This window comes from Tamandua tetradactyla, chromosome 8, assembly GCF_023851605.1.
Source record: "Tamandua tetradactyla isolate mTamTet1 chromosome 8, mTamTet1.pri, whole genome shotgun sequence".
In the NCBI taxonomy this organism is placed as follows: Eukaryota; Metazoa; Chordata; class Mammalia; order Pilosa; family Myrmecophagidae; genus Tamandua; species Tamandua tetradactyla.
In genome coordinates this window covers 32,602,649-32,628,743 of record NC_135334.1, presented here as the reverse complement: position 1 = coordinate 32,628,743, position 26,095 = coordinate 32,602,649, and the positions used below count along the sequence as shown (strand labels likewise).

Sequence of the window (26,095 nt, the reverse complement as noted above, 5' to 3'; positions counted from 1 at the left end):
AATGCTGAATATACGAACAGAAATGGAAATATTCTTCAAAAACCAAATCAATAAATTGAGGGAGGACATGAAGAAGACATGGGCTGAACAAAAAGAAGAAATAGAAAATCTGAAAAAACAAATCACAGAACTTATGGGAGTGAAGGACAAAGAAGAAAAAATGGAAAAAACAATGGATACCTACAATGGTAGATCTAAAGAGGCAGAAGCTACAATTAGTGAACTGGAGGATGGAACATCTGAATTCCAAAAAGAAACAGAAACTATAGGGAAAAGAATGGAAAAACTTGAGCAGGGGATCAGGGAACTGAATGACAATATGAAGCGCACAAATATACGTGTTGTGGGTGTCCCAGAAGGAGAAGAGAAGGGAAAAGGAGGAGAAAAACTAATGGAAGAAATTATCACTGAAAATTTCCCAACTCTTATGAAAGACCTAAATTTACAGATCCAAGAAGTGCAGTGCACCCCAAAGAAAATAGACCCAAATAGGCGTTCTCCAAGACACTTACTAGTTAGAATGTCAGAGGTCAAAGAGAAAGAGAGGATCTTGAAAGCAGCAAGAGAAAAACAATCTGTCACATACAAGGGAAACCCAATAAGACTATGTGTAGATTTCTCAGCAGAAACCATGGAAGCTAGAAGACAGTGGGATGATATATTTAAATTACTAAAAGAGAAAAACTGCCAACCAAGACTCCTATATCCAGCAAAATTGTCCTTCAAAAATGAAGGAGAAATTAAAACATTTATAGACAAAAAGTCACTGAGAGAATTTGTGACCAAGAGACCAGCTCTGCAAGAAATACTAAAGGGAGCACGAGAGTCAGATACGAAAAGACAGAAGAGAGAGGTATGGAGTAAAGTGTAGAAAGAAGGAAAATCAGATATGATATATATAATACAAAAGCCAAAATGGTAGAGGAAAATATTATCCAAACAGTAATAATACTAAAAGTTAATGAACTGAATTTCCCAATCAAAAGACATAGAATGGCAGAATGGATTACGACCCAGCAATACCACTGCTAAGTATCTACTCAAGGGACTTAAGGGCAAAGACACAGATGGACATTTGCACACCAGTGTTTATAGCAGCATTATCTACAATTGCAAAGAGATGGAAACAGCCAAAATGTTCATCAACAGACGAGTGGCTAAACAAACTGTGGCGTATACCTACGATGGAATATTATGCAGCTTTAAGACAGACTAAACTTATGAAGCATGTAATAACATGGATGGACCTAGAGAACATTATGCTGAGTGAGTCTAGCCCAAAACTAAAAGACAAATACTGTAAGGTCCCACTGATGTGAACCGACATTTGAGAATCAGCTTGGAATATATCATTGGTAACAGAGACCAGCAGGAGTTAGAAACAGGGTAAGATAATGGGTAATTGGAGCTGAAGGGATACAGACTGTGCAACAGGACTAGATACAGAAACTCAAAAATGGACAGCACAATAATACCTAAGTGTAATGTAACTATGTTGGAACACTGAATGAAGCTGCACCTGAAATATGGTTTTTTGTTTGTTTGTTTGTGTGTTTGTATCTTTTGTTTTTGTTTTTTTCTTTTTCCTTTATATATATATATATATATATATATTATTAGTATTATTATTTTAATTCTCTTCTCTATATTAACATTCTATATTTTTTTCTGCTGTTTTGCTAGTTCTTTTCCTAAATCGATGCAAATGTACTAAGAAATGATGATCATACATCTATGTGATGATACTAAGAATTACTGAGTGCATTTGTAGAATGGAATGATTTCTAAATGTTGTGTTAATTTCTTTTCTTTTTTTTTGATTAATAAAAAAATTAAAAAAAAAATCAAAGGGCAGAACATAAATGAAAGTGAATGAATATCAAAAATGTTAAATACAGGGTGGTGCAATGGTGGCTCAGCAGGCAGAGTTCTCCTCTGCTACGCCAGAATTTCAGTTCTTTCATTGGTCTCAAGCAGTATGTGTGGTTCTAAAATATAGACACTGTCTCCCTTAAAAAAAAAAAAAAAAAAAAAAAAAGTCACTGAGAGAACTTGTGACCAAGAGACCAGCTCTGCAAGAAATACTAAAGAGAGCACTAGAGACAGATACGAAAAGACGGAAGAGAGAGGTGTGGAGAAGAGTGTAGAAAGAAGGAAAATTAGATATGATATATATAATACAAAAGGCAAAATGGTAGAGGAAAGTACTACCCAAGCAGTAATAACACTAAATGTTAATGGACTGAACTCCCCAATCAAAAGATATAGACTGGCAGAATGGATTAAAAAACATGATCCTTCTATATGCTGTCTACAGGAAAATATCTTAGACCCAAAGATAAACATAGGTTGAAAGTGAAAGGTTGGGAAAAGATATTTCATGCAAATAACAACCAGAAAAGAGCAGGAGTAGCTATACTAATATCCAACAAATTAAACTTCAAATGTAAAACAGTTAAAAGAGACAAAGAAGGACATTATCTACTAATAAAAGGAACAATTCAACAAGAAGACATAACAAGCATAAATATTTATGCACAAAACCAGAATGCCCCAAAATGCGTGAGGCATACACTGCAAATACTGAAAAGGGAAATAGACACATCTACCATAATAGTTGGAGACTTCAATTCCCCATTCTCATCAATGGACAGAACATCTAGACAGAGGATCAATAAAGAAACAGAGAACTTGAATATTACAATAAATGAGCTAGACTTAACAGACATTTATAGGACATTACACCCCACAACAGCAGGATACACCTTTTTCCCAAGTGCTCATGGATCATTCTCAAAGATAGACCATATGCTGGGTCACAAAGCAAGTCTCCACAAATTTAAAAAGATTGAACTCATACACAACACTTTCTCGGACCATAAAAGAATGAAGTTGGAAATCAATAATAGGCAGAGTGCCAGAAAATTCACAAATACGTGGAGGCTCAACAACACACTCTTAAACAACCAGTGGGTCAAGGAAGAAATTACAAGAGAAATTAGTAAATACCTCGAGGCGAATGAAAATGAAAACACAACATATCAAAATCTATGGGGCGCAGCAAAGGCAGTGCTAAGAGGGAAATTGATTGCCCTGAATGCCTATATCAGAAAAGAAGAAAGGGCAAAAATTCGGGAATTAACTGTCCACTTGGAAGAACTGGAGAAAGAACAGCAAACTAACCCCAAAGCAAGCAAAAGGAAAGAAATAACAAAGATTAGAGCAGAAATAAATGAAATTGAGAACATGAAAACAATAGAGAAAATCAATAAGACCAGAAGTTGGTTCTATGAGAAAATCAACAAGATTGATGGGCCCTTAGCAAGATTGACAAAAAGAAGTAGAGAGAGGACGCAAATAAATAAGATCAGAAATGGAAGAGGAGACATAACCACTGACCTCACAGAAATAAAGGAGGTAATAACAGGATACTATGAACAACTTTACGCCAATAAATACAACAATTTAGATGAAATGGTCAAGTTCCTAGAAAGGCATGAACAACCAACTTTGACTCAAGAAGACATAGATGACCTCAACAAACCAATCACAAGTAAAGAAATTGAATCAGTCATTCAAAAGCTTCCCAAAAAGAAAAGTCCACGACCAGACGGCTTCACATGTGAATTCTACCAAACATTTCAGAAAGAATTAGTACCAACCCTGCTCAAACTCTTCAAAAAAATTGAAGTGGAGGGAAAGCTACCTAATTCATTCTGTGAAGCCAGCATCACCCTCATACCAAAATCAGGCAAAGATATTACAAAAAAAGAAAACTACAGACCAATCTCTCTAATGAATATAGATGCAAAAATCCTCAACAAAATTCTAGCAACTCGAATCCAGCAACACATTAAAAGAATTATACATCATGACCAAGTAGGATTCATCCCAGGTATGCAAGGATGGTTCAACATAAGAAAATCAATTAATGTAATACACCATATCAACAAATCAAAGCAGAAAAATCACATGATCATCTCAATTGATGCAAAGAAGGCATTTGACAAGTTTAAACATCCTTTCCTGTTGAAAACACTTCAATGGATAGGAATACAAGGGAACCTCCTTAAAATGATAGAGGGAATATATGAAAAACCCACAGCTAATATCATCCTCAATGGGGAAAAATTGAAAACTTTCCCCCTAAGATCAGGAACAAGACAAGGATGTCCATTATCACCACTGTTATTCAACATCGTGTTGGAGGTTCTAGCCAGAGCAATTAGACAAGAAAAAGAAATACAAGACATCAAAATTGGAAAGGAAGAAGTAAAACTATCACTGTTTGCAGATGATATGATACTATATGTCGAAAACCCTGAAAAATCCACAGCAAAACTGCTAAAGCTAATAAACGAGTACAGCAAAGTGGCAGGTTACAAGATCGACATTCAAAAATCTGTAGTGTTTCTATACGCTAGTAATGAACAAGCTGAGGGGGAAATCAAGAAACGAATTCCATTTACAATTGCAACTAAAAGAATAAAATACTTAGGAATAAATTTAACTAAAGAGACAAAAGACCTATACAAAGAAAACTACAAAAAACTGTTAAAAGAAATCACAGAAGACCTAAATAGATGGAAGGGCATACTGTGTTCATGGATTGGAAGACTAAATATAGTTAAGATGTCAATTCTACCTAAATTGATTTACAGATTCAACGCAATACCAATCAAAATCCCAACAACTTACTTTTCAGAAATAGAAAAACCAATAAGCAAATTTATCTGGAAGGGCAGGGTGCCCTGAATTGCTAAAAGTATCTTGAGGGAAAAAAACGAAGCGGGAGGTCTCACGCTGCCTGACTTTAAGGCATATTATGAAGGCACCATGGTCAAAACAGCATGGTACTGGCATAAGGATAGATATATCGACCAATGGAATCGAATAGAGTGCTCAGATATAGACCCTCTCATCTATGGACATTTGATCTTTGATAAGGCAGTCAAGCCAACTCACCTGGGACAGAACAGTCTCTTCAATAAATGGTGCCTAGAGAACTGGATATCCATATGCAAAAGAATGAAAGAGGACCCGTATCTCACACCCTATACAAAAGTTAACTCAAAATGAATCAAAGATCTAAACATTAGGTCTAAGACCATAAAACAGTTAGAGGAAAATGTAGGGAGATATTTTATGAATCTTACAATTGGAGGCGGTTTTATGGACCTTAAACCTAAAGCAAGAGCACTGAAGAAAGAAAGAAAGAAATGGGAGCTCCTCAAAATTAAACACTTTTGTGCATCAAAGAACTTCATCAAGAAAGTAAAAAGACAGCCTACACAATGGGAGACAATATTTGGAAACGACATATCAGATAAAGGTCTAGTATCCAGAATTTATGAAGAGATTGTTCAACTCAACAACAAAAAGACAGCCAACCCAATTACAAAATGGGAAAAAGACTTGAACAGACACCTCTCAGAAGAGGAAATACAAATGGCCAAAAGGCACATGAAGAGATGCTCAATGTCCCTGGCCATTAGAGTAATGCAAATCAAAACCACAAAGAGATATCATCTCACACCCACCAGAATGGCCATTATCAACAAAACAAAAAATGGCAAGTGCTGGAGAGGATGTGGAGAAAGAGGCACACTTATCCACTGTTGGTGGGAGTGTCAGATGGTGCAACCACTGTGGAAGGCAGTTTGGCGGTTCCTCAAAAAGCTGAATATTGAATTGCCATACGACCCAGCAATACCATTGCTAGGTATCTACTCAAAGGACTTAAGGGCAAAGACACAAATGGACATTTGCACACCATGTTTATAGCAGCCTTGTTCGCAATTGCAAAGAGATGGAAACAGCCAAAATGTCCATCAACAGACGAGTGGCTAAACAAACTCTGGTATATACATACGATGGAATATTATGCAGCTTTAAGACAGAATAAACTTATGAAGCATGTAATAACATGGATGGACCTAGTGAACATTATGCTGAGTGAGACTAGCCTAAAACTAAAGGACAAATACTGTATGGTCCCACTGATGTGAACCGACATTCGAGAATAAACTTGGAATATGTCATTGGTAACAGAGACCATCAGGAGTTAGAAGTAGGGTAAGATAATGGGTAATTGGAGCTGAAGGGATACAGACTGTGCAACAGGACTGGATACAAAAACTCAAAAATGGACAGCACAATACTACCTAATTGTAATGTAATTATGTTAAAACAGTGAATGAAGCTGCATCTGCGCTATAGTTTTTTATTTTGTTTTGTTTTGCGTTTTTTTATGTATTTTTTATTTTTTATTTTTATTTTTTCTCTCTATTATCATATTATTTCTTTTTCTGTTGTCTTGCTATTTCTTTTTCTAAATCGATGCAAATGTACTAAGAAACGATGAATATGCATCTATGTGATGATATTAAAGAAATACTGATTGTATATGTAGAATTGAATGATTTCTAAATGTTGTGTTAGTTAATTTTTTTAATTAAAAAAAAATGATCTTTTGTATGAAGGAATGAAGTACTTTAATGTCTGTGGTTTCTCCTAGTGTTGAGTTCTGTGATATCTCTTCACTAAATTTTGCCCAACAACTACTCTCCCAAGACTTTATAGTTCATTTCGTAATATGTGGAAGGATTTTCATCAGGAATAAAAAATGCATATGAATGAAAGATGAGTTTCTTGGAATGGAAGTTTCTCAAGATGCGTTTTAATTTTCTTCTTAAAATTAAGGTTATGACTAGGTATAGCACATTATATATTTGATGTAAATTTTAGTGGAATTATTAGTGTTGAATGCACAAGATGATTCTTTTTTAAAGACCTTTTCAAAAAAAAAAGTTGTATTCACACACCATACAGTCCATCCTAAGTGTACAATCCCTGACTCTTGGTATAATCTCATAGTTATACTTCACCACCACAATCTATATGAGAACATTCCCATTTCTTCCAGAAAAAAAAAAAAAAACTCATACTCCTCCCGTATATCCCCTTTACTGATATTTAGTTTTATTACAATTAATGAAAGAATATTACAGTGTTAACTGTAGACCTTAGTTTGCATTAATTGTATTTTTCCTACACACCACCACATTATTACAACTTTGTAATAGTGACATACATTTGTTCTGGTTCATGTAAAAAAGTTTATTTTATTTGTACAATTAATCACTGTCATCTACTCTAGGTTTCGCTAAGCTATACAATGCCAGTTTAAATCCTGTAGCTTTACGTCTGGTGACATATATGACCTAGGCTTACTCTTTTAACCATATTGTCAGTTTTGTTCATTATACTTACAATATTGTATTACCATCACACAGTATTGTGCTATCCATTTCTGAATCTATACACTCAACCTTATTAAACATTCTTTACACTGTAAGCATCAGTTGCCCAGCTTATGCCGTCTGTACCTTCTGATAACCTATGCTTTCGAGTTTAACTCTCAGAGTTTGCTCATTATAGTTAGTTCATATTAGTGAGACCCTGTAGTATCTGTCATTTTATTTCTAGCTTATTTCACCCACCATAATGTCTTCAAGGTCCATCCACGTTGTTGCATACATCATGACTTCATTCATCTTATAGCTGCATAATATTCCATCATATGTATATACCACAGTTTGTTTATCTACTTGTCAGTTGATAGATATTGAGTTATTTCCATCTGTTGGCAGTTGTGAATAATGCTGCTATAAACTTCAGTGTGCAAATGCCTATTCATGTCCCTGCTTTCAGTTCTTCCTAAGTATATACCTTATAACGAATTGCTGGATTGTATGGCAATTTTATACTTGGCTTCCAAAGGAGCTGCCAAAGTGCCTTCCAAAGCAGCTGCACCATTCTGCATTCCACCAAAAGTGAATAAGTGTACCTATTTCTCCACATCCTAAAAAGATTTGTCTTACTCAGTGCCTAGGCGATTGTAAAAGGAAAAACTACAATTGATTACAATTTCCACAATTACTTGAACCTTTACTTGTGGGTGAATCTAGTTGTGGGTGACATGTGGAAAGAAGTTGTCTCAGTTTAATGATAGGTTGACTTTATTGCAAGTCATTCTTGCCTTTACTCTTTCTTTTTTTTGAAACCCCCCCCCCCCCCTTACCACATGCCAAGCAACTTTCAAGGTAAAAATCTTGATAATCTCCTCTTATTTGTGAAATAATTTCCATGAGCTGTCAAACTTACCAGACCATAGCATGAACTGAGGGTAACAAAAGAAGTTAATTTACTTGACGTTCTTTAAATTGTGTTCCTTTTGTCTCTTCCTTTTGTCATTGCCCTAAAAAGAAAACAAAGCAAAAAAATAGTAAAAAGTATCACATGCTGTGTAACATGAATGGAGAAACTTCCAAAGCATATCATTGGAATGAGAATGGGGAAAAGTAATTGTCTTGGGATTTTAGGTAAAGATTGTTACACATTTAGGAAGGGAAGTTTTATTTCCTGAGGTGAGACTTGGGGTTTGGATGGAGAAGACATCATGTGAGTAATTTGGGAGTTAGAAAGCTGCCCTCTTGACCTTATTCCCTGTCTCAGTTTTTGCCCTGTGCTTTCTACTTCTCTATCACTTAGTCACCCATTGTATATCTGTCACTGAGTGACAGTTTTGAGTTTGTTCTTCTGGCTGCTGCCTTAACTCTGGTGCATAGCAACTTTGGACCATCCTTTTTCATTTCACATTGCTTTATGTAGAATTCTTAGAGCATGCCTGATGACTCCATAATATCCCATCATTTAGTTACACCATAATTTTATCTGCTTTCCCTGTTTTTTGGAATTTTAGGTTGTATCTATATATAAGTTTTGGGTTCTTATTGGTCAATTTTGTTTTATTTTGCTTTTGCTATTATAAGTAATTTAATGGGCAAACCATTTTGAAAATTGTTTTTTTTTCTTTTTTCTCTTTTGAGGTCATTTAAAGGACCAATGAAGAATCAGACTGAACCTTAAAATTTGATTTTGCCATATAGCTGGAACATAGGGGACAATGCTTGGGTAAATAGTGATCTTGAATATTGAAAGCTAATCCGTGAAAGTAGTTTGAAAGTAGTTTGAGAGCAAGCGCAAAATGTTCTCCTAAGAAAATTGCAGAACATAGAACAAAAATTGTAGAGGTGTTTAAATTTTTTTTAATTTGGTTGAAGAGAAATATGTCTTATAATTTTCTGTAGAGCAGGGCTTCTTCACCTGGACCCTGTGGATGAGCCTTAGGGGAATCATGACCATCTTGAATTTTATTTCTTTTAATCTGAGGAAAGTGATCATGGCTTTTGTCAGATTCTCAAATGGGTTTATGAACAAAAAAATAAAGAAGTTGGGGGCCAAAACTTTCTGTTAATCCCAAAGACATATGATGTTTTATAGAAGGAAACACATACATGAATCAGTACTATGATGTGCAGTCTTCTGCCTTCTTTTTCCTTCTTACAATTCACAGCCTTTTTGGATTATTGGAATTCTGACCTATGAAGACATCTTTTCCTCTCCTCTTGCAATTATTTTTGTAGTGAACTTTGAGCTAATCTACCTTTACTTTGACTAATTTACAAATCTGTTTTAGTACTGAGCAGCTAGAGAAGAGACGTTAGGGATGTGTGATACATTTTCATGATCATTTTTATAAGCAGTAGCCTTCATCATCAGAAAAAATCTTTTATGGAATGCACTGCAGTAATTAATCTTCATTAGGACTGTTTTCATGGCCTTGTAAATTAAAATTTATGATCAGGGAAAAGTCTCTGGCACAATTATTTTTGATATTTGAATATCACAGTAGCAATTAAGGACAGGTGTAAAAAATTCTGGGAAATTTTTTTTAATTATTATAAGCTTGTTTATTATTAGTTTTAAATTCTGTAGGAAGAAGTTCAAGCTATGTTTATTGATATGAATGCAAAAAAGAGGTTTTTATACAAATAGTGGCAAAAACTAGACACACAGGTGCAGAACTCTTGCTCTCAGTTGCTTTCCATAGTTAGTTTAGCAGCTGCTTGTAAATAAGGCTTTCTGTGTAAGTGAATATTTGCTGTTCTCTACCTCCAGCCTCATCCTTGATTTGCTTGCAGCTAGATCAGTGCACAATTTTACCTGATTTCTTTTCTTTGCCTTCAAAAATGAGAGAAGAAAAAAGCAAGAGGTTGAAATGCTTCACAGAGACCCCATAGTAAGACAGTGTGCTTTCCTCCAGCATCTCCTTGTCCTGTCTTTTGTTAGATTTTTTAATAGACTTGTATATTGATGTCCCTGCTCTCTTTTATGCTGTAACACATACCAACTCGAACTCTTCTAATTGTACGTTAATAAATGCAGGCACTCCAGAAATCAAGAGCTCTAACACAGGCATCATGGCACTCTCTAGCTGCACAGTCTCTCTTCAAGTGTCAGGCTCACAGACTCCCCAGTTATTTCGGTTGCCATTTTATAACTTAATTTTTAAAACTAGCAGTTTTACTTTACTTCCCAGCATCCTTGAAAATTTAGTCCTCACTCCACACTATGCCATGTTCCTACGAAGAAGAGCATGCAGCAGGAAAGTATTTTATATGTTTTCCAAACAGATCTTTTTCTTCTTTAGTACCTTGGCCACAATCATAGCAACATTACTTAGAGCAAATGTCTTTGAGGTTTGGTGTCCTGGTTCTGACTGCAGCATCCTCACAGCCCGGGGAACATGATTCCCGTGTTAGGAGAACATTCAGATCTATTTTTATTGGATTTAATTCACACATCATTTACCTAAAGTATGCTGTTTAGCAGTGAGCATTCTTCCTCCTCATCACAGGTACCAACGATGACTATTTTTTTCCTTGTAATATATCATTTGCTCTACCCCTTCCTAGATCTGTAAGTCTGTTGGCTAAATCTTCCCAAGAACTAGAGAAGAAATAAAGAAATCAAAGGGAATTAATCCTAGGAGTTCTATGTACATGGATCAGTCTCCTTTTGCTTTTATCAATAAATGTGAATTTATATTCTCTCTGATCCTGGAAGAATGGGCTCAGAAGCATCTGATTATAAAAATAACTGTTCTCACAAGTTTAAGTTATGAATTGTCTGAGGTTCTGTGAACCAAGAGAGTGAATGCCTTTCCCACATGCACCATTTCTTAGAGTTTGTTCTGTGTGTTGTATATCATAAACTTTGCATCATGGGCATAAATAGGAGTTTTGTGAAATTAAGTCTATGGTAGAGCAAAGGCCAGCCATTTGGCCTTGTGGGAAAACTGAGTTTTAGAGTCAGATAGACAGACTTTAATTTTAATCTGACCTTCTTCTTTGGACCTTGGACAAGTTACTTAATCTTCTTGACCCTCAGTTTTCTAGATCAGCCAAATGAAGGTAATTCGTACCTTGCAAAGTTATTGTGAAGCTGTAATTAGGTTAATACCAAAAGCAATGTATGATGCATAATAGAATCATTAATAAGTGGTAATCATCATCTTAACTATCAAGTGCATAACTATGGTAGAAGGAGTTTTTTAAATGAGTATATATATTTATAAAGGTAAAATTTAATGTCTTCTGGGATATTTACTTTCTGTTATCTTCTCCATCAAAATCATTCATTAAGCCCTCAGATACACCAAGAACCAATCCCTATATTCAGAAAAAAATCTGCAGCAATTTCCTGCAGACTAGATCAAAATAATGAATGATATAATGAAGATATCATGTAACATGAAAAGCAGAAATATAGACTCATGAGAGAAGAATAAAGAGTTCACTTTAGATGAGGTGGTTAAGAAAAGCCTGTCTGAGGTGGACCTGAAAAATTAATGTAGGGTGGGCAGCGGTGGTTCAGTGGCAGAATTCTTGCCTGCCATGCCAGAGACCCGGGTTTGATTCCCGAGTTGGCCATGCCAAAAAAAAAAAAAAAAAAAATTTAATGTGAACTTTCTCTTTAAGCAAAAAAGTGGTAATTCATCCTAGTGTTGTAATCATGGATTGCTTGGATAATTCATTAAAGTTTAAATATTTACCCTAACAACATGATGTATGTTCCTGCCAACAACAGAGATTCCCCTACTTCTTTTCATCACATTTTCCTTTTATCCATGTGTCTGTGCTGAGTATGATGTTGCTGACTTCGTGAAAGGTTAGGAGTATAAGAAAAAGCTGTTATTCTATTCTAGTCCATAAAATGCCAGCATGACGTTTATAAGAACAGGAAAGTGAAGTTGAGATTGTCTAAATACTCCAAATGAAGACTAGGAATGTAATTCAGGTTATGTATTAAAGCAGCACATAGTTCTTTGGGGATAAGAAAACTCTAAATGTGTTTTTGTACTTAATAATTGCATTAAATTTTTATACAATAAAAAAGTTAAAAATTTAAAAATCGGTACTTAATAGTGATTCAACTATTGTTATTAGAGATCTTTGTAAAAGTTATGTTATAGAGAAAAGAATGTGGCATTAGAGTAAATCAAATCTGATTTGAATTCTGGTAACAGCCTAAACTTGGGGAAACTGCCTAATCTCATAGAGTGTCCAATTCCTAGCTTGTAAAATGTTGTCACTACCATATGAAAAGACAAAATAAAGTGATATATGCAGAGTAAACATGTTATTACTTATTACTTCACCGTCCCATAGAGGGAAGAATCTTACATGTTTTGTAAATAGTTAATTGGGTTATATTGGCATTACCACGTAAGGGAAAGCCTTTAACGTGTTACAAATATTTGCAAGACTTATTTGAATGTAGAAAACACTTTTTCATTCAAGCAAATAGTACAAATGATAGATGAGGTTAAGACTAGTACCTAAAGCTTACTTGATACATTAGGGTATTGAATCAGAATCGGAACTATAAAGCTTTACTATGTTAACCCAAGCTTTGGGAGCTGAGCTCACGATCAAATGAATTAGAAACAACAATGGAGGTAACTCCTGAGGGGGTAGGGCATTTGGCTATTGGGAAGGCCAGAGCTTTGGTGGGAGATCCCAGAGTTTGTCATGGGCTACCATATGATCCTCTCATGTTTTTCCTTCCAGCTGCTCCAGAATACAGGAGGCTAGAGGGCTTAAATATTTTCTTATCATCACAATCAAATTTTTTCCTTTTGTTTTTTTGGGAAAAATAACATATATACAAAAAAGAAACTATAAATTTCAAAGCACAGCACCACAATTAGTTGTAGAACATATTTCAGAGTTTGGCATGGGTTACAATTCCACAATTTTAGGTTTTTACTTCAAGCTGCTCTAAAATACTGAAGACTAAAAGAGATACCAATTTAATGATTCAGGATTCATATTCATTTGTTAAATCCTAGCTTCTCTGTATAACTCCACCATCACCTTTGATGTTTCCACTCCTCTCTTGAGGGGTGTTTGGGCTAAGGCTAGTCTAAATTCTTCATAGGATGAGTCTCACTAATATGGGGTAGGGAGATGTAACTATTAAGTAACTGATTTTTAAAAGCAACAATTTCATCATTAAACAGGCAGAAGAAAAAGGATGTATCTGCACTTTATAAGATGTATATTCCAGAGAAGTCACTTGTAAAGTTTAAAAGAAATGCTCTCATGGTTACAGTATCTTCTAAATATATTGACTTAAACTTAATAGAAGAGATTGCAGATAGAACCAAAACAAGATGTAGTAAATACTATAAAATGCCTTCAACAGAAAAATACCTTTAAGAAACTAACTCTCCTTCTTATTCACCCAGTTTGGAAGTCTCCATATAAGTCTGTGTCTCAGTTTTACTCATAAGGTTGTTGTGGGTATCTTGTCTTACTAATCTCTAGATATTAATTTTTTTGCTTTACTTGTCTAATCCCTCTCAAAGAAAGTCGTGAACTATTTTTGGTGAGCTGTTAAGCCTCTAGAGCAGGGGTCAGCAAATTTATTCTTTAAAAGGCCAGATAGTAACTATTTTTAGACTTTGAGGGCTACTGGCTCTGTCATTGTAGTGTTAAAGCAGCCGTAAACAATATATAAGTGAATGGGTTTGGCAATACTTGAATAAAACTTTATTTATACAAGACAGATTTGATCTGCAAGTGTAGTTTTCTGCCCAACCCTGCCTTAGAAATAACGATATCCTTTTTAAAGTTGGTAATCTGTTCTAGAATCTTGTTGAGAAAATAATTTACCTTTTTCCCTATTTGTTGATGCAAACCACTTTTTTTTTTTACCTGTCTCCAGTCTTTGAATTCTCTACTATTCTCCACTGTATCAGAGATTGCCAAATGAATGAGACAGGTTTCAGGTTCTCTCAGCACCAAGCATGTATTGAGGGCCTTCCTTCATTTAGAGCAGATAGGGGCTTCGTATCATCTCAACCATTTTTTGTTTCATTTCCTATCTTACATTACCTTTGTTTATTGTATTCTTTTTAGTCCAAAGATGTTTCTTCCCAAAACAAAACAAAGGGAAAGAAAGGTAACAGTTGAAGATTTTCTTATTGGCTTTGCCAATAAGAAAATTGGGTATTTCTACATTGGGTATTTCTTTTTTTCTCTCTTACAGTATTATTTTCCTTCTGTCATTAATGTTTTAATTTCATTGCTTTGATCTCTTGAATTTCTTTGGAATTAGTAGTACGTTGTTTGAAAAAAATACAGGGCAAATTTAAAAGTCCACTCATGCACTAATTAATCATCTGGGTTGCAAAGATGATAAGAATGTGTTGTTAACTGGGGATCATGTTGACATTATGACATACAGTGGACCAGTCATATACTGAGCAGTGTAGATGGTGAGCTTGGTGGGTTTGTTTGTTCATTTATTCAAGGAACATTTATTTAGCTACTGAATACTAGGACAATGAGATTACAAAAAAGAATGGCAGTTTTAGTCCTCAAGGAACTCAGAACCAAATGGGGGGAAGTACATAAGTAAAAAGGCAATTTTTACACAGTACTTTAGGTCGTATAATAATAGGGTACGCCCAATACTGGGGGCTCACATAGAAGGACATTTACCCAGACTAGGATGGCCAGGAAAGGCTTCCCAGAGAATATGATGCCAGAGGATATGACAGCAAAGCTGTCAGTTGAAGGAGAAGAATGACTCAAGAGGCAAAACTAATCACAGAAGCACCAAGAAAACTTGGTTGGATTTGAGAGATGTAAATTAAGAAACTATCAGTTAAATTACAAACATTAAAGAAAAAGTGGTTTAGGATGACTTCCAGGTTTTTAGCATGGTTTATTTCCAGAGAAAAATATATAGGAGGAAGAACAGATTTGAGGAAAACTTGGTAGTTGAGGAAATGTTTAGTTTACGTTGCCTTTGAAAATGCAAGTGGAGATATCCAGAAGCTGCTTGAGTAACCTAATCTGGTAGGAAAAAGAATCTAGCCTAAATGTACATACTTTTATGTCATTGGCGTTATGAGAGAGAGTTGAAATATTGAACTGGATGAGAATACTCAGAATATGTAAAGTGAGACTAGTAAAGGATCAGTGATGGGACCTGGAAAAATTGACATTTAGTTAATGGACAGAAGAATACGAAGCTGAGATTTTCCTGATGTACAATCAGGAAAGTAGTAGTCAACTTTTTAGTACTTGAAATTTAAGTGATTATCTGCTTACATTTCATTAAAGTAGGTACAGTAAGGGCACAATGCTTTACTGTCCACTGACTCAGCATTAACTCAGCAGAAGTCACATGTGTTTGGAGAAATGAGTTTTGGGGTTTAGCTATCATTCATGTAATTTTGAAAAATATGAACAAAGTGAAAATTTATCACAGGAACTTGTAATATTAAAAACAGAAGATTGGTCAGCACATAGAAGCCTGTGCATCCATAAATTGGACTGAGTGTTCTGTGGATCCTCTTATACCTAATCCTCTTATATCTATAAAGTTCCTCTGTAACTCTGTTGGAAATTGAATTAAAAGCAAAGCCAGTTGAAAGTTTGCTTTCTGCATCACAGTAGCAGAAGTTCTTGGGGCTTAGAACAATCCCAACAAGGTCATGATTTGTCCCATTCAGATGAGTGGTATCTATTGAATGACTTCTTTATTCAAGTGTTCTGTGTAAGCAAATAAGAGAATAAGACAGACAGCCCCAGATCTCAAAAGGCTAACAGTTTACTAGGCCACAAATGTTAGCGTAATGTCTGTCATATAGGCTGAGTGCCATAGGTGAGGCACAAACAGTGTATAATGTAGAATCATATCAGGTGGCATCTTTGAGGAGGGGTTGATATTTGAACTGAATTTTGAAGGATAGGGTGGGTTTTTGTAGTTGGAACACAAGAAAGGGAATTTCAAATTGAGACCAAAAAAAAAAGTTGAGTACTAGAGCATTTAAAAAAATAAATAGTAGCCAAAAAAATGAAGTAACATGAAAGGGGTATAAAGCTGAATAGAGGCTGGCTTAAACCACATCTGAGTCCTTAAATTAAAGGTGATACTAAATAATCTTTCTCAGGAGTCACTAAATTTTGTAAGAAATTACAAGAGCCAAGTTGTGCGTACAGAGACTACTCTACTAAGCATACATGTTGGTGGGAAGAAAGGGAAATGCTACATGGGAGAGGTTAAAGTCTTAAATTTGGTATTTCAACAAGAACTCTCATCAAAGACAACTGATTTATAAACATTTCTTTTAGTTGTTGGGAGGGCGGGCATGGAAACCATTACTGAATGACTTCCTTAGAAGCCTTGTGCAGAAAACTGAAGTGAAACTATCAGAAATGCTGGCAAGTAGACCGTAGATCTCAAGTCTAGAACAATGATTTGCATTCTTTTTATCATCACAGAGGACTTATATCTTCAACCCTAGTGGTCCCCGTGTTTTGAAAGATTTTTGTCTTTTAAGAAAGTTAATATTTCACATTTATTTGATTAACAAAGACAATTTCTAGGCCACCCACGCTTCTGAAGTGTCATGTATTACAAAGGTATTAAAAGTTCAGTTAATGTAATTCTAGCCATAAACAAATCCCATAGCTTGGTCTGTGACACACACAGTTTTTTTTTTTTAAATACAGAAAATACCACATGGCCCATATATCCTAACCTGAGAAGTCTCACTTTTCCCCATACTTCTGTGACTCCAGGGACTGCAGTTCAGAGCTTGGGTCAGTCAACAGGAACAGAGATCTTGTAGCAAACCAACTCTGTATACTTCTGAGTTTTGTAGAACTAAAAAAAATAATTGACATATACCCAGCTCCCCAGAACTTACTTTACCCTTCAAACTTATTTTATTTTTTTTTCTTAAAACAGAGATGGACTCTTGTTCTATATTGGTTTATAATTTTGTTTAGTGTCACCAAGGAAATTCCTGCAGTATTGTCAGTATTGTTTTTAATGGCTGATTAGTATTTCGTTTATAGTTTTCTTAACTTAATCTCTTAGAGTTGAATATTTGGGTTTCTCACTTTTTGAAATTACAAATAGCTTTGTTTTGAATAACCTTGCAGCTGAATCTTTATATACATCCCTAATTATTTCCTTGGATAAACTCCCGAAAGAGAAATTGCTGGGCATGCATGCTTTAATGACTTTTGAACCGTGCTGCCAAATTGCCATCTAGAAGGGTGGTACAAATTTACATTCCTACCTAGGTGTTTACATTATAATTGGAAGTTAAGCTGGATATAGGTGAAAAAAAATCACTTTAGTATCAGGAAGTAGCAAATAGGTGCAAATGACTAATAAACAATTACAGAGGAAAGAGATAATTTCTTATAGGGAGGTTTCCAGAGGATACTATCTTCACTGGAAGTTGAGGAATTTGAGATGGTCCTAAAGGGCAGGGGAGGACATGGCAGGAGGGAGGTCCTATACTTAGAGGAGCAAAGGTGGGAAAGCAAATGATGTGGCCACTGACCCTCATGTGTAAGGACCACGCAAGAGCAATGCAGGAAAGAGGGGCTATAAGGGAAAGCTAGTGCGTGCATGCTAACTCCAGGTTTTCTCGGTTTCTTTTGTTTCTCATTAATTTAACATGGCCCACTAGACTATTATTCCCAGTGACTGCATCTACAAGTACTTGTTGGGGAAATAGAATTAAAATATCCAATCTCCCTCCAATCCAGAAACCTCTCCACAAAGATAGAAGAGAAAGAAAATAGTTTTATTACTGAATAAGCGTTAAACCAGAATGTGATGTGCATCATCGGCTATCTGGTGAAGAAATTGCAAAGATAGAGAGAGATCTAATCATTTAAAATAACTACATCCATGTTTTCAAGACAAATGGTAATGAGTCCTGAAGCAAGAGGACTTGACAGTACCATTTGTCACATAACTCATCCTGAATCCACCTGATGACCAGAGTAGCCACCTGTATTTATTAATCGCCTATATCCAAGGAGTGCAACTTAGAACTGGACACCTGCCAAAGTTAGGCTTCCACAGAAACTGGGAGAAAGGGGTACTGTCTTCCTTCAGAGATCGCTCCCAGCTCCTTAAGAAAAAGATTCCTGGATTGTAAAACTGGCAAGAGTATAATTTACCTTTTATAAATATTTCCATATATGTCAAAGAGGCATAGAAAAAAATTCACAAATACGGGTTTTCTAAAGTCAATGCTCTAAGAAAAGGGGGAAGATTTTTTTGCATTTTGTGTTTATTCTTATATACTAAAAAGTAAAATGTGGAAACCAGGAATTCAAACCTATAAAAAATTCATTTCAGTTTCTGGGAGAATTTTGAGGCCTGGATTCAGACAGTTTAGAAAATAAGGACATTAGATTCCATTTAAAACTCGGTTAATATATTTTTTTAAGACTTAAAAATTGAGTTGAATTCCAATATTATATCTATTTTTCTTAATTAGAAATGAATAAATAAATTGTTTGGCTTAGGTACCTACTTTGGGTATCATAACAAGCTTTTGTTCACCTATTTTTAGTTAAATTTCAAAGTTGTTCAAGTAGAATTTCCCTGCCATTGCAAGTTCAGATTACATACTACATCATATTTTTCTGTGCATTTATTGTATGATTGGTTCTTGAAATGACCTACCAGGCATTACTAATTAAATCTCTTTATTGCTTGGGTTATTGAAAGATTGGTAGCTGTGAATTGCTTTGGGTGTTTTGTTTTTGCAGCTTTAGTGGGGCTTTTAGTACTTTGAGCCATGCTTTTGCTTTTTGAGATGTGCTTTTTCAACCAATGTGTTTTCTCTCTTAATGTTAAACAGTAATATGGTCATCTTTGACACTTGCCTCATAAATTTGAGGAATGTGAAAAGAGTTCAGCACTTTAAGACCCATAGAAATAGTCTTCTAGAGATAAAAGGCAGAGCTCATGCCTAGACTGCCATTTCTTAGGCCACTACCTAGCTATCATCTATGCTGTGAGCCTTCTCACTTCCTTTAGTTCAGTGGAGTACCCCTATTTCACAGAGAAAACTCATAGGTGTTACACCTGTTTCTGACCTTTACTGCATTTTCATTCTTTTTTTTATTTAATTTTTTTATTAATTTTAAATTAAAAAATATGACAACAAAGAAACACATTCTTAATATATAATCATTCCGTTTCTACATATATAATCAGTAATTCACAATATCATCACATAGTTGCATATTCATCATGATCATTTCTTAGAACATTTGCATCAATTCAGAAAAAGAAATAAAAGATAACATAAAAACAAATAAAATGAAAACAGAAAAAAAAATTATACATACCATACCCCTTACCCCTCCCTTTCATTGATCACTAGTATTTCTTTTTTTTTAATTTTTTATTAATTAAAAAAAATTACAAGAAGCACAAACATTCCCAACACATACACTCAGCAATTCACAAATCATCACATAGTTGCATATTCATCATCATGATCGTTTCCCACACATTTGCATCAATTCAGTAAAAAACATAAAAAGACAACAGAAAAATAAAACAAAAACAGGAAAAAAATTTTATATACCATACCCCTTACCCCTCACTTTTATTGATCATTAGCATTTCAAACTAAATTTATGTTAACATTTGTTCCCCCTATTATTTATTTTTATTCCATATATTCTACTCATCTGTTGACAAGGTAGATAAAAGGAGCATCAGACACAAGGTTTTCACAATCACACAGTCACATTGTGAAAGCTATATCCTTATACAATCATCATCAAGAAACATGGCTACTGGAACACAGCTCTACATTTTCAGGCAGTTCCCTCCAGCCTCTCCATTACATCTTGAATAACAAGATGATATCTACTTGATGCATAAGAATAACCTCCAGGATAACCTCTCGTCTCTGTTTGGAACCTCTCAGCCATTGACACTTTGTCTCATTTCCCTCTTCCCCCTTTTGGTTAAGAAGGTTTTCTCAATCCCTTGATGCTAAGTCTCAGCTCATTCTAGGGTTTTTCTCAATCCCTTGATGCTGTGTCTCCGCTCATTCCAAGGTCTCTGTCCCATGTTGCCAGGAAGGTCCACACCCCTCGGAGTCATGTCCCACATAGAGAGGGGTAGGGTGGTGAGACTGCTTGTTGTGTAGGCTGGAGAGAGGGGCCACATCTGAGTAACAAAAGAGGCTCTCTTGGGGGTGACTCTTAGGCCTAAATTTTGAGTAGACTTGACCTATCCTTTGCGGGGTTAAGTTTCATATGAACAAACCCCAAGACTGGGGGCTCAGCCTATAGCTTTGGTTGTCCACACTGTTTGTGAGAATATCAAGAATTCAACTTGGGGAAGTTGAATTTCTCCCCGTTCTCACCACTCCCCGAAGGGGGCTTTGCAGATGCTTTTCCACTCACTGATCAAATCACTCTGGGATTCATCGGGGCATCACTCTGGACAAACCAACAAAATCTCATGTCCTACCTGAGATTCCAAGTACTTATGGCGTTCAATCAAACTATCTACATAAGTTATATTAGGAAATGCACTAGTCAAAATATTAATTAACAGATAAACATTTTTTGCTTTAGTCTCACACAGAAGGTGACATTTTAAAATATTAATTACCATCTATTTTCAGTACCCTGCAATAATGACATTCCTTTGTTCTTCCTCATGCAAAAACATTTTTAAAATTGTACCTTGTACATTTCACTGTTATTATACACTCTAGGCATTCCTAGATTATACCATCTCAATCTTTAACATCTATCTTTCTGATTTCAGTATGTCCCCAGCCCTCCTCCCTCTATCATTCTCACATGCAACTTCATTAAGTGTTTTAACATAATTATATTATAGTTAGGTAGTATTATGCTGTCCATTTCTGAGTTTTTGTATCCAGTCCTGTTGTACAGTCTGTATCCCTTCAGCTCCAATTACCCAATATCTTACCCTATTTCTATCTCCTGATGCATTTTCATTCTTGTGGCAGACCTGTTACCTTAAGAATGTCCCATCATCTATTTGGTGAACTGCACCAGTGATGTACTGCTTTGAGGCATCTAATAGAACCCTTGATTGAAAGGTACAAAAGCCCTTCCCAGCACTTCCAGAGAATGATTTATGAGCCCAGAAACTAGAACTCACTATTATATCATGTTATAGGCTAACATTGTAAAGAAGTCCTAGTCCTTAATTGCATTCAGTAAGCTTCCAGAGAACATTAACTAGGTGGGACAGAACTCTTCTAATTCATTACAATATAAACAAATAGAAACTTCTAGGGCTACACACCTGTAACAGGCTGTTATGAAAAGACTGGTTTGTGGCCATATTTTACTTTCTGTGAACTAATTGCTTCTAGGTTCATTACATGATTACATTTTGGTGAGTTACCTATAGAATACCCAATAGAATACTATTGCCTAGTAATTAATTTGTATATACAAATGACTACTTATTTGCTATGTAAAGTAGTTTACAGAATGTCTTTCTATCATGTGAACTAGTCCACAAAGCAGCATTGCTAGTTGTAAAAATATTTGGGCTACATAAATTTCCCACTTTCCTTCCATTATCAGAACCATTTATTTATGCAGGGGATATAATGTGCAGGAGCACATTAGCAAGAATGCATTAGTAGAGCCCACTAATTAAGCTGTTTCTGATGAGCTGTTCTGAGAGCCACTTGAACTACAGGCAGGAGAAAAATCAATATTACCTTGTACCAAATCATAGCCCTCCAGCCCAGTGGAATTGGCAAAGGGCTGCCCATACTCAGAAGAAGATTACAACTCAGAGCTTTAGTTTTTTTTTAAAGTCCATTTCCCATTAAAAAGGCATTTTAATCCTGTGCTGACCAAATTCCCATCATAAAGAACTCTTTCATATTCATCTCTCTAGGCATCCTTTTAAAGTGCAGTTATTTGTGGATTTAAGTAACCTCACAGTGTCGTTTTAGTTTGTCTTTCCTCCAATGGTGAGCGAGAATGGCTGAGTCAGAGCTTTGGGCACTTCTGGGAGGAGAAAGGAAATTATTATACAGTTCTGCTTTAAGCTGGTCATAAATGGATATGCTGATTAGGCTCCTTCACTTTGCTATCTTCTTAAAGACTGATAGGGCCCGTTGGAACTTGAGCAGTTTGTTCTTTTTTTGGAATATATCACGTTTAGAATGTAAAAACTCTTCAGAGTTTTTGATGATAATTACAAAAAGTCAGTGTGAGAATTTATTTGAAAAGGAGTAGTTTATAGGCAGAAAGGAAACTAATATATTGAACACTACTATGTACTTTCATTTATAAATTCATTCAATTCCCACAATTCTGCTAATTATAAGATTTCTCCTTACGGATAAGGAAACTGAGGCCTAGAGATGCCAGTTTCTGGCTGTGGTCTGACTTTGTCAACACCAAATCCAGTGCTCTTTTCAGTCATTTTCATCTTAATGTTGACTTAAATGAATCAACTCAAATTGCTTTCAATAACCTGGCTTTGGAGCTGCATTTAGAGTTATTTGGATCTGGGTTTGAATCTGAAGTATATACCTTGAGTCCAGTCTTTTAACTTCTCTTTTTGCAGTTGTGTAATAAGGCCGGTGCTCCCCATATCAAGAGTTATCATGAAGATTAAGTGATATAATCTATGTAAAACAGAAAGCACACTGTCAGACCCATTATAAGTCCTTAATAAATGGGAGCTGTTGCTATTGCTAGTGGATAGATTTTTTATTTTGTTTTAATCTTGCATCCAGTAAATGAACATCTTGGTATTTCAAAATGCTTTGAGTGTGTTGTTTTGCATTTTCTTGTATTTTTAATGTATCAAATGATTTCCTCTAGCTTCAGAAATTAGGTTTATTTTTATAGTCTATGCCTTGGGTATGGGCAAAATGCTGCAATGATGTTTATATTTAGGTAAGACTATATATATGTGTGTCTTAGATACAAATTTTAAAATGGGAAATATTTATTTGAACTCTTTTTTTTTCTTTTTCTTTAATTTTTTTTTATTAATTAAAAAAAATTACAAGAAACAAGCATTCCCAACACATACACTCAGCAATTCACAATATCATCACATAGTTGCATATTCATCATCATGATCATTTCCCAGAACATTAGCATTAATTCAGAAAAAGAAATAAAAAGACAACAGAAAAATATAACAAACAGAAAAAAAATTTTACAGGCCATACCCCTTACTGATCCCTTTCATTGATCACTAGCATTTCAAACTAAATCTATTTTAACATTTGTTCTCCCTATTATTTATTTTTATTCCACATGTTCCTCTCATCTGTTGACAAGGTAGATAAAAGGAGCATCAGACACAAGGTTTTCACAATCACACAGTCACATTGTAAAAGCTATATCATTATACAATCATCATCAAGAAACATGGCTACTGGAACACAGCTCTACATTTTCAGGCAGTTCCCTCCAGCCTCTATTTGAACTCTTAACAGTTCATAATTTAGCATTTCAAGTTCTATTTTACTCATGATTATATCATAACTGAATACCATTGTTATTAGAATCAGTACCTGGTATCCTTATATCTCTTAGCCAGGAGACTGCTACCTAAAAGATAACCTAACTTTTAATAGGGGTGGCTTTATGTTGTAGGATGAGCACAGACTGGAGCCTAGACATGCCCTTGAGGCTTTTCAGTGTCCTTAAATTGGGCATAATATATCCACAGCTTCTTAGAATTATTGTGAAGATCAGATGACACAATGTGTGCAGAGCACCTTGCACTGTGCCAAGTGCCTAGTAGGCCCTTTCTCCCCTCTGTTGATGTGGAAGTTCTTATGACCCAGATATCCTGGTGGTGGTATGGTTTCTTTCCTTCTTGAATAATAATATTGCCTTTGCTAGCTATCTTTCATTGATTGTTTTGTCCTGTTTTCTTTGTTTGATTTCATAATGATGAATTTATTATTTGTCTCAAAAAATAAACTATTGGATTTGTTCCCACCAGTGATACCAAGATGAAGCAAGGAATGAGGAAAAGAAACAACAGTGAAGTAGAAGATGCAGGACAAACAAACTGTAATAGAAAGAAGGCCAAGTGGGAAACCTTAGAGCCTTTGGATACAGGCCTATCGTTAACAGAGGATGAAGAGCTGGTGTTACATCTGCTTAAAAGTCAAAATTAAGTAGTCCCTGCTTTTGTCATCTCTGGGAAACCCTTGGTCATGATTATGTGGGCAAGAAGTTGAAGAACAATTGGCTTAGATGAGTCCCATGCCCAAAGGGCCCATTCTCTAGACAGTAGCAATCATACATCTAAGCCCCTTTCACAGAATGTGTTTAACCCTCCAGTACAGAGTATACTCAGAGTGAGGGTGGCTTATAAAATTTCCTGATCCCATATTCCAGCATGTGCTGTTAGACTTTATCCATGGGTCCCTACACTTTGTCATTGGAAATGCTTCCTTTGTTTTACTCTCAAGTTCTAGAGACCTTATTCCATTGTTAGAAATTCCTGTCTTGTTACTGAACAGAAATTTCTATGTACAGTTAAACAAAATTGCTCATAATTTTGATGTATTTAATATCTCCAAAGAGACAAGGAAGATGGACTAGCCCTAAGAAAGAATTGAGTATTTTTGAATTGAGATGATCAATAATAAACATATTTCCTATAAAATGACTATTTTCATTGTGTCTGTTAATAGAAAAGGGAAGGTCCTTAAGATTAAAATGCTTGGCCAATACCAAACCCAGGTAATTTTTTCATATTCTAAAGTTAACCTTTTCAAAGATATCACTTAACACTTGCAGATTTGCTAATGATCATTAGAAGTCTTGAATCTGAAGACTTTGATCTAAAACCTAGTGTTTTACTGAGTACGTATTAGCTCTAGATCATCAAAGGCATCACAGATCCCTTTCCAGACCGAGTTCCTGATAACCAGTGAAAAGCAAAACAAGACCAATTCTCTCTCTCTCTCTCTCTTTTTTTTTTTTTTCATGGGCAGGCACCAGGAATCAAACCCAGGTCTCCAACCTGGGTCTCTGGCGTGGCAGGCGAGAATTCTGCAACTGAGTCCAGGATCAATTCTCTATTATGTTACAGATAACTGTCAGATTCTTCAAAGGAAAATAATATGATGAAGAAATCTGTATCTTAGCATGAAACAAATGACTTTATCATAGTTCTGTTACTCACTCATTATTCTCTGCTATTCCTACTTTCTGCTTTATGCACCATACACAAAGAAAAATAATTTTTAGTAACAGAAGCAAATCAATTGTGAATCCAAAGAAAGTGATTGATAATGTTAACACCTGGATATCCCATAAACATTTACAACCCAACCTTTCTAAGTGCCTCCAAATTTTCTCTTCCTCTTGTATCCAGTATCCTCCTTAGTAGCACAAACATTCATCCTGTCATCAAATCAGAAACTTGAAGTTTTCTCAGCTTCTCTCTTTTCTCACTCTTCACTTTTTGGTTCTTTTGATTCCCCTGCTGTAATGACTCTCAATCATTTTTTCCTTTCCATATGATAGTTTCTGCTCTTAGGGAGTTCACACTCTAATCATAACCTACCAAATTACTGTACTAATCTCCTAGCTGGTCACTGCTTCCAGTCTCACGTTTCTTTATCCCAACCTTTCCACAGCTGTCAAAATTATCTTAACACGTAGATTGGAGCATGTTCCTCCCAAGCTGTTTCTTCTATTATTGCACTTACCATGCAGTGTTGCAGACATCTGTTTATAAGCTTGTTGCCCTGTCATATGGCATGTTTCTTGAGAGCATATGGACCATGTTTTATCCATCTGTGTATCCCCAGAGCAAAGCACTACATGTGTCTCTAATGTGTTCTCAA

General features: G+C 35.4%; 1 protein-coding gene across 1 annotated transcript in view; it reads left to right on the top strand.

Annotated features, from left to right (window-relative positions):
* The window catches only part of DDX10 (DEAD-box helicase 10), a 368,946-nt gene extending 344,037 nt beyond the window's left edge, over positions 1-24,909 (top strand). The window contains exon 18 of the mRNA XM_077113037.1: positions 24,235-24,909. Within this exon, the coding sequence (XP_076969152.1) occupies positions 24,235-24,412 (178 nt within the window). The 3' untranslated portion in view covers positions 24,413-24,909. The remainder of the gene's footprint in view (positions 1-24,234) is intronic.
* Positions 24,910-26,095: the final 1,186 nt, after the last annotated feature.